Genomic DNA, 10000 nt, shown 5'->3' on the forward strand with positions numbered 1-10000 from the left:
AAGCAGTTCCAGAGCATGGAATTCAATCTATGTAGAGGACATACACTCTGATGCACACACACACACACCACACACACACACACACACACACGGGAGGGACCCTGGTGAATAATTAAAGCCTAATGGAGCCGTGCTGCTGAGACAGTAAAGATGGAGTGGAGTCACTCCGAGCATAGCAGGGCATGTCCAGGGCTGCAGGAAGCCTTGATGAGGTCCAGAAGAGCCATAAGGAAAGTGTGTGTCTCTGGACCGTGTGTGTGTGTGTGTGTGTGTGTGTGTGTGTGTGTGTGTGTGTGAGGGTGGTGCGATGAGTTGAGTCACTTGCATGGCGTATCTGTGTGTATGTGTGTGCGGGGGGGTGTGGGTGTGTGGGTGTGAGCGTGTGTGTGTGTGTGTGTGTGTGTGTGTGTGTATGTGAGGGTGGTGCGATGAGTTGAGTCACTTGCATGGCGTATCTGTGTGTGTGTGTGTGTGTGTGTGGGTGTGAGCGGAGCGTTTTGATTGATTGCGTGTCTGAGACGCGGCGACAGATCAGAAATTGCCTCGCCCGGACGACATCACCATGTACACGGGCACATCATTTCCTGTCCTGGCCCGGGGCCAAACTGTACATGGCCCTGTGCCAAGGCGGATGGGCGTGCGTGTGTGTGTGTGTGTGTGTGTGTGTGTGTGTGTGTGTGGGGGGCGTAATTCTATTCGGGCAGCCAGTAGGACAACCTTGGAGGGGGGTCCTGACAGGACAGGCGCGTGGTGGCAGCACACGAAGGTGTTTCTAGGCATTGAGAGTGTGTGTGTGTGTGTGTGTGTGTGTGTGTGTTGGCGCTGCTGCTGCTGCTACTGTGGGCAGCCACTCAACAAGGACGACGTTTAGTGCTGATGTGTCAGCTGGCAGCCGCCTGATTTAATGAAGACGCGTTTATGAGCGCATCACAGCACTCCGGGGTGGTCCGTCTGTGTGTGTGTGTGTGTGTGTGTGTGTGTGTGTGTGTGTGTGTGTGTGTGTGCGTGTGTGCGTGTGTGTGTGCGTGTGTGTGTGTGTGCGGTATATATAAGGTAATCTCAGAGTCAGCACTGGTCTCCTGTGCCCTCCCAGTCTGCCGAGTTTATCCTTCCCTCGATTTCTCTCTCTGACTTTCTATATAGACAGTATATACCTACTCTGTCTACCTTTCTCTCTCTCTCTCTCTCTCTCTCTCTCCCTCTCCCTGAAGCAGTGGCTGATGTCACCTCTCCATGCTGTCATGCCTTATTTGCAGAACACCCTCTCTGACCTTTGACCCCTGTGGCTCTCAGGAGACTCCTGCTGCAGAGGAGAGGACGAGGACACAGACACACACACACACACACACACACACACACAGAACACGCTCTCTCTCTCTCTTTCTCTCTCTCTCTCACACACAAACACTTGCACTGGACTACATTAACTTAAAGAGGGGTCAGAAGCACTGTAGCAAAACGCCACCACAGGTCAAAGGTCATTAACAGCCAGTACACCAGAGGAGCAGACTCATGAATGTATGGCAAACCATGCATGTCCGAAAGACATCCTACTGGACTGGACTGGACTGGAGTGGACAAAACAGAGTAAAAAACAGCATAATGGACATTATAGATGGTCAGTGTAGATTCAGTAGAATAGACACAAGAACATCTAGCCTGGCTAGCGCCTACCACTTCTCAAATGAGACGTGGTCTGGCAACCAGACGTTCATTTTCTCGTATTTGAAAAAATGCCCAGATCCGTTCATTGGGCGCCACCTGATGTCTATCAAATGCGTCTGTGCATAGCTCATCATGGTCTTGCTTTCTCCCCTGTTCTGTGATTGGCCACCAACATCAGGCAAAAATGTGGGTGTTAGTTTCCAGACTGCCTTAGCAGCGTGAAAGAAATCACCGCGCAAGGCAGGATGGGAACACCCAGGCTAAAGAACATATGGAATTTGGTAGAATAGACAGTGCATACCATATAGAATCAGTGCAATAGACATATTAGCAAGTATGCATGGAATTGGTCAAATAAGACACAATTATTGTGCGTCTGTAATCAAAACACCTCATCTCTCATAGCTGCTTGCTGATGCTCATTACTATGGAAACCATTGGGGAGTGTAATAGAGATATCACTGCCTGGGTGATTAAGTATTGGCCATCACGGCCTATAAAGCTTAATTGGCTACTGCTTTCTCAAAGGCACGGAGCGACACGCTGCTGTGAATGGAAATGTCCACTCTATTAGCTCTCTCTCATATCTATCTTGAGTCGGCCGCCATTACATCGGTTACCCTTGCAGTGAAGGACCCAGCCTGTGTTTTTACAAGATGCCGCAAATGAACGGGCGGCCAGACATCGAAAGAAAGCCCTCCTCAGTGATCTCCCAATTTCCTTTAATGGGACGGAAGTGGCGTTTAATCTGTTTCTGCTGAAGATGGGGGGGGGGGGGGGGCATGTTCGTCCACTGAAGCCCTGATGTGGCCTCGTCACAAGCGGTCAGACAATAAAACGCCCCCTGAATAGGATCCCGTCTGTCCCTGTCGTGTCTTATCGCCGGGGTGTGACCGGAGATCTGCAAGAGGCGCAGATGTTGGGCGGCGATTAGAGGGGAATTCTGGGATACGGCCCCGCTGCAGGCGACACCAACACCGACTCACCCCCGCGCCTCTGTGTGTGTGTGTGTGTGTGTGTGTGTGTGTGTGTGTGTGTGTGTGTGTGTGTGTGTGTGTGTCTCTGTGTGAATGTGAGTGTGTGTGTCTGTGTGTCAATGTGTGTGTGTGCATGTCTCTGTGTGAGTGTGTGTGTAAGTGTGTGTGTGTGTGTGTGTGTGTGTGTCTCTCTCTGTGTGTGTGTGTGTGTGTGTGTGTGTGTGTGTGTGTGTGTGAGTGTGTGTGCTTGTGTGTCATGTAAGAGGACAGAGGGGGCAGGCTGGGTCCTCGCTAACGACGTTATGCCCTCAGACATGCCTGATCCGATGGCAGCAGTGGGCAGTAACAACATTACAGCACAGATGCTCCGATGACGGAGGACATTTAATGCTTTTTACGGCACAGGCTCTTTCACTAAGACATAAAAGATACATTTATTGGAAGTGCAGTTGTTGTTATCTAATTCATGACCATTTCTAGAACAAGGAAGGTAAACAAGACGAATAATTCTAGCCCACACTAATCCATGACCATAAAACACAAACCCATTCCTAAACATAAACTCTAAACGTACCCTAAAGACAAACATCATATAACAACTTAAATAGCACCACACTGTACACATAGTGCATCTCTGTGTGTGTTAATGAATAGCTATATCCACAGGCAGTGATTGTCTCTCTCTCTCTCTCTCTCTCTGTGTGTGTGTGTGTGTGTACAGACGAGAGAAAGAGAGAGAGAGAAACAGAGGGACAGAAAGAGAGAGAGAGAAAGATGGATAGAGAGAGAGAGTTTATGAATGGTGATATCTAGTGGCAGTGATGGGGGTGTCTGTGGGTGTAGAGCTGTCTGCTGGGGGGGGGGGGGGGCAATGTTCTCTCTGGGCTCTGACTTAATGATGCCAAGGAGGGATGAACAGGAGGAGCTGGGGTGAAGTGATGACAGCGCCACAGGTCAAAGAGAGAGAGAGAGAAAGAGAGGGTGATAGAGAGAGAGAGAAAGGATGTGTGAGAGAGAGAAGGTTAGCGGAGAAGGAGAAAGACAGATAAGAAGGAGGGAATAAGACAGAGGTGAAGTGAGAGCTCTAGAGTTTAAAGAAAGGACAGAGAGATAGAGAGAGAGAGAAAGAGAGAGAGAGGAAGGAGAGAGGGTGGGGAGAGACAAATAAAAGAAAAGATGGAGACCGGGTTGTGTTGAATTTATCTTACGAGGACAGCTGTACCTAAATCTCCCTCTTATTCTTCCCCCTCTCTCATCTCCGTTAGAGATTTACGGCGGGCTGGGAAGTTTTGGGCGGCCCACGGAGACGACGCCATAAACTAACTCTCCAAACTAACACACACACACACACACTCTCCAGTGCCAACGCCGGACTGAACTCCCTCTGAACCGCCGCGCGGACGGCAAACAGCAGCAACAACAGCAGCGACAACAAACAACAACAACAACAACAAAACAAAAACAAAATAAATCTCTCAGACAGACTCTCGCCTCTCTCCTCTCCTCCTCATCCCTTCATCCCGAGAAGCGAGGGATGAGCAAACGAGAGCAGCCTGTAATCGCATCACCTGCCCTCGCTCCGGTGATCCTATCCTCCGCTCTCTCCATTTCATCGTGCCCGTTTTTCCTCCCCCAGGATGCACCTCGGCTCACGCACAGGCGATCCCGTTCCCAGATAACCGCATTGTGTGTGAGCCAATTGAATTCCACATCTCAGACTTCTCTCCATCTGGGGTTGTAATCGCGGCCTCGCGCCGCGTTATTGAGGTTCTCCACGGAGGGAGGGAGAGAGCCAATCGGGTGTCTGCGTCATGGTAACCGCGGCGGCGGCTTTACATAACCTTTTGGTCTAAATTTACTCAGGTACTGAAAATAACCGCAAAAAAAAAAAAAAAAAGCGGAGTGGTATTGATCCAAGGGTGAAACGCTGTTATTCACCACTGAATAACTGAGAGGGGAGGGGGAGGTTGCGTAACGCATGCAGGTGTCTTTTGATGGTGGAGTGCACTCGAATCCAATGCACAGATGTATACAAACAGACACAAACACACACACACACACACGCACGCACACACACACACACACACACACACACACACACACACACACACACACACACACACACACACACACACACACATAGTCACAACACATCAACAGCCACAGCACCAGTGGCATCACGACTTACATATGCCTCGTAGTCACATGACTGGAAGATGAGCTTTTCCGGATGATGCTGCCAGTACTGCACTGGAGTGGATGATGTGGCTTCGTTGGGGGGTCGCAACGTGATTGGTTCACACCATTCTCCTTGCTGAAAACAACAACAACAACAACATTGAGTTCACCAATCAGGCATCATTCATTATGACACCTGATACACAGACTACTGAAACAATATTGTATGCATATTTAATATAGGTTAGGGTAAGCAAAGTTAAACACAGAGATCTGGAACAGCAGCTGTAGTGGACAAAAAAACGACCAAAAGCAAAATCGATGTGTGGCTTCACAGTGTCACACAAACAGAGAAGAACTACAGCACTGAAGAACTAAAGAACTGCGACTTAAAGAACAAAGAACTAAGAACAAAAACAGAAATTATAAAGGAAAGGGAGAGGCAGGAGTGTGCAGGCAGAACATTAACAAAGAGCAGTGGTCCAGGGGACCCTTAAGAAAAATGTTTGCATGAACCACTTCTGACATTTTCCAATCTATTTCAATTAATCCTGCAGCAAAGTCAACTACTTCTGCTCCCCTTGACCTCTCTCGCCCCCTTGCCTGCCCTGGCTGCCAGTATGGAAGTCAGCTCACACACACACACACACACACACACACACACACACACACACACACACACACACACACACACACACACACACACACACACACACACACACACACACACACACACACACACACACACACACACACACACACACACACACACACAAAGCGAAGTTCGCCTCCCTTGGCCCTGGGTGAATTGCCTGCTCTGCTGCCGAATTGAATCTGTCGACAGTGTTAATTTGCCCTCCACCGCCCCTCTCTCTCTCTCTCTCTCTGCGTCTCCAGCGTTCACAGCGGTAGCTGAGGGGCCCCTGCAGCTGTGGGGAGCCTCTCGGCTCAGCGGGGTCTGTTTGTTTAGCCTCCCCCCCCCCCCCCGCTTTTCTATCCCGCTACCAGCCAATTCCAGAAACTTCCGCTGACACCATGCTGAGGGAGAAAGAAGGGGAATTCATTAAGGCCTTGGTGCTTAATTTCGCCCAAGGGCACATCCTGAAGTTTCCTCTCCGTCTTAAAGCAAACAAATAAACTAACCATGAGACGAGCAACTTCATCTCTCTTGCTCTCTCTCTCTCTCTCTCTCTCTCTCTCTCTCTCTCATCTGTAATTCTTAATGCCTGCTTCAGCCCCCATCATCTGAAAATATGCCCTTTCCTCTTTTCTGTATCCTTATGATTCAGCTTCCTTTCCATCTTAAAATCTCCCTCCTTATCTCTCTTTCTCTCTCTCTATGTTTAGTTCAATTCAAAATGTTTTATAATTCGCGTTCCCAAGCAGTCATAGTGAGGATAGAGGAGATAAGGACCAAGAAATCCCCAAGTGTCTATGTGCACACTGTACACTTACAGTCCTCAAGTTATGCCACATTAGCATATACCAAACATTAGCATACTCTCTTTCTTTCTTTCTCTCTCTCTCTCTCTCTCTCTCTCTTTCGTCCAGCTCATTCTCTCTTTCTTTTTTTATCTATCCATTCCTGTGGCAAAGTCAGTCGTCAACAGCGCCGCTGACGTGCGTCTGAGTTTAGGAAAGCTTCTCCTTGAGCTGACAGGGGAGCTGGAGGCTGGTGTCAGGGGTGTGTGCAGTGTGTGTGTATGTGTGTGTGTTGGAGGGGGGGGGGGGGGGGGTATGAAATACTAAAACATTCTGCTGGCTTTGAGAGGATAATTCCTCAATAGCTCTGAGACTTCCTCTGTGCTGCTGCCGCCGCCACCGTCTGCTGAGACTCAATCCGCTTGCTCCAGACGGACGTCACATGTGTGCACACACACACATGCATACGCACACGCACACACACACGCATGCACACACACACGCATGCACACACACACACACACTGTTTGATTGTCTGCCTCTCAAGGTGTTTGTCTGTGTGTGTATGTGTGTGTGTCAGGATCCATGTGTGTATGTGTGTGCGCGCACACGTGTGTGTGTGTATGCACACTTAGTCTGCCATAATAAACTCCCTGATTCTTGGCTCATGGGCCTTTGATAGCTCTGGATCAAAGGGCCTCCCAATTCACAGCTTACGTGGCAGACTACGCTGACTCACCGGCGTGAATGCTGAGTCATGCCGAGGCCATTAAACCATTTGGGAGAGAAATTACTCCATGCACCATGACTCCAGGATGCTACAGTGAAGCTGAGATACGACACTACTACCTGTCAATCAACTCAGCTAGCACCAGGTCGCTAGGGATGGATAGGGACACTTTCTATGCATGAGGGATATTATTGATGATTATTTAAATATTGCAGTGCATTCATGATAATAAATCGTTTCTACCTGTTTATAACATGACATTTGTGTCATCAGAATGTAGTTAACCTTGAACAGATTAAACAATCAACTACATAGTCATGACATCAATAACAACAATAATAATAATAACGTCATTAAATTATGAAATTCTTCATACAGCTAAGACTGCTGCATCAATCATGTCAAGGGCTTTTAAATTGCAAATGCATTATAAATGTCCTGGAAATACATTATAAATGCATTGGACATCTTAATTAATTCCCCTACTCGCATTATTCTTTATGTTGGTAGGGATTGAGGAGATACGCCACCTCAGGGGACAGCGCTGTGGCGCTGGGCCTCTTTAACATGGGACCCGTGGTCCACTCGTCTCATGTCAACGTGCCCAGCATGAGTCTATTTACCTGTTTACACCAGCAGGCCTGATAAACAGCCTCGAGGCCCTTAGCACTGGTGATTATCTGCACAAGGGCAGCCTTTATTGTTTTAGCATGACTGAGCAGCACAGTCTGTCTGCAGGCCTCCGCGACACGCACACACACACACACACACACACACACACACAGACGCGGAGTCGGAGAGGAGAACATTACCGAGGCTGTGGCTTTGAAGCTGTTGTTTTGTTTGTGTTGTTCCTTTGTGTGTGTGTGTGTCTGTGTGTCTGTATGTGTGCATGTGTGTGTCTGTGCCTGTATTCTGTAAATAGCCCACGGGCAGAGTGGGAATGCAGTGTGATGATGAAACAGTTCAAGTCTGATAGCAGCATTGCAACATCTCTAACTCAAACATCTCACTCTGATTTCAAACTTTCAAGCATCAACAACCCCTTCTTACTCATTGTCATGGGTCACATTAAACCTACATGTTGGCAGAGTGGGACCACTCATTCACCTCCTTATATGAGCTACTTTCTGATAGCTTTTCATTTTGATAGAACACAAAGGCCCTTAAGGTGGCGGTGGTCTAGTTAGGGATGTATTCAGTTCACTGATTTAGCACACAATGAACCCTCATTTAAATAACGGCCAAAATGCAGAGTCTAAAGTAAAGTCTGACTTAAAGGGACACTTCACCGATTAGCATTAAGCTGGGAGAAATACGGATTTCAATGAAACCCATGAATAGGACTTCTTGCTTTCAATGATGTAAAATGATGATTTTTACATCACTGAAAGCAGGAAGTCCAACATTGAAATCCGTATTTCTCCCATCTCAAGGCAAACTGAGGGAATGATGCACGACCATTCAAAAACATGACTGGTTTTCTAAAGATACAAAGCTTAATGCTAATCGGTGAAGTGTCCCTATATATGGTCATTTCATACCAAACCATGAGCAAGAAGACCCTGAGTGCAATGAGATCAGCTAAATGCTCCAACAGGCCACATAGAATAGAATAGAATAGAATATATACTTTTTTGATCCCGTGAGGGAAATTCGTTTCTCTGCATTTAACCCAATTTAACCGAATTAGTGAACACACACAGCACACACACAGTGAGGTGAATCACACACTAACCCAGAGCAGTGAGCTGCCTGCCCAACCAGCGGCGCTCGGGGAGCAGTGAGGGGTTAGGTGCCTTGCTCAAGGGCACTTCAGCCGTGGTGGACTGGTTGGGGATCGAACCGGCAACCCTCCGGTTACAAGCCCGAAGCCCTAACCAGTACACCACAGCTGCCCCAAAACATCATAGCTTTAGTTCAGAGTCTCTCAGCTCGTTGCCTGACTTATATTTCCGTCACTTTTCCCTTCATTAGATCCCACACAAAGAGCTTTTTTCTATCATAAACTACATATCCCATGATCCTCCTCCTCACCATGCTGACTTGGGCCATCTGCCGCTCCAGTTTGGAGCGCGGCACGTCGTCGAAATAGTTGTCATTGCGTCGGCGCCGGGCGTCGGCCTGCATGATGAGGTGCTGGACGTCCAGCGAGCCGGCGTTGGTGTAGGCCTGCTGGCTCAGCGACGGCGAAAGCTGCGGCGGGGTGTGGTTACCACTCGGCTCCTGCAGGGGGCAACAGAGAGAAGGGGGGGGGGAGAGGGGTTAGAGAAAGGAAAGGTCAGGGTGTTATATTCATGTGTAGTCACTCTGTCTATGGGGTAAGTTTACTATCCAAAATCAATTCATGTATGCATGATTGTTGTTACGTGATCACATGTGTGGTATTGAGCTATAGCTCAGAAGAGAGTGAGAGATTACCAATCAATTTCATTTCATTGGCAAATACTATGAATGCTACAGTAGAAACATCCGCACAGGAAGAATGGAAGTGACTGTCAGTATCAATAACATTTATTTTTTTATAGTACTTGGTTTTGGTATCAAAATAGGAAAAGCCGGTCACCTGACTTGCAAACACTACATGGCAATAACAAGAACACACACACACACACACACACACACACACACACACACACACACACAGACAGACATCCTGTCTGTTTGGTACTTCACTGTTAAACGCATCCAATCTTTAGCAATAAAATAAGAGCTGGAGGGTGAGTATCTGGAGACCATGGGGAGACAGAGTGCCTTGCTGGGGAAGAGTGATTAAATTTAATCCCAGGAGGTCTCGGCCTAGCCCGGACTTATTGGACATGGGTAGCCTTTCACCTGTAGAGTGTAACATTAGAGCTTCACCCACAGAGACCCAAGCACATGCACGCACACACACACACACACACACACACACACACACACACACACACACACACACACACACACACACAGACACAGACACAGACACAGACACAGACACAAACACAGACACAGACACACACAGACACACACAGACACACACACACAC

The 10000-nt window shown here is 48.1% G+C and overlaps 1 protein-coding gene across 1 annotated transcript in view; it reads right to left on the reverse strand.

Moving 5' to 3' along the window:
* anks1b (ankyrin repeat and sterile alpha motif domain containing 1B) overlaps nt 1–10000 on the reverse strand; it is a 206517-nt gene that overhangs the window by 13204 nt on the left and 183313 nt on the right. Inside the window, 2 exon segments of the mRNA XM_062517893.1 lie at nt 4831–4956; nt 9010–9198. Coding sequence (XP_062373877.1) covers nt 4831–4956; nt 9010–9198 — 315 coding nt within the window.

Source organism: Sardina pilchardus, chromosome 17 (assembly GCF_963854185.1).
Source record: "Sardina pilchardus chromosome 17, fSarPil1.1, whole genome shotgun sequence".
Classification (NCBI taxonomy): domain Eukaryota; kingdom Metazoa; phylum Chordata; class Actinopteri; order Clupeiformes; family Clupeidae; genus Sardina; species Sardina pilchardus.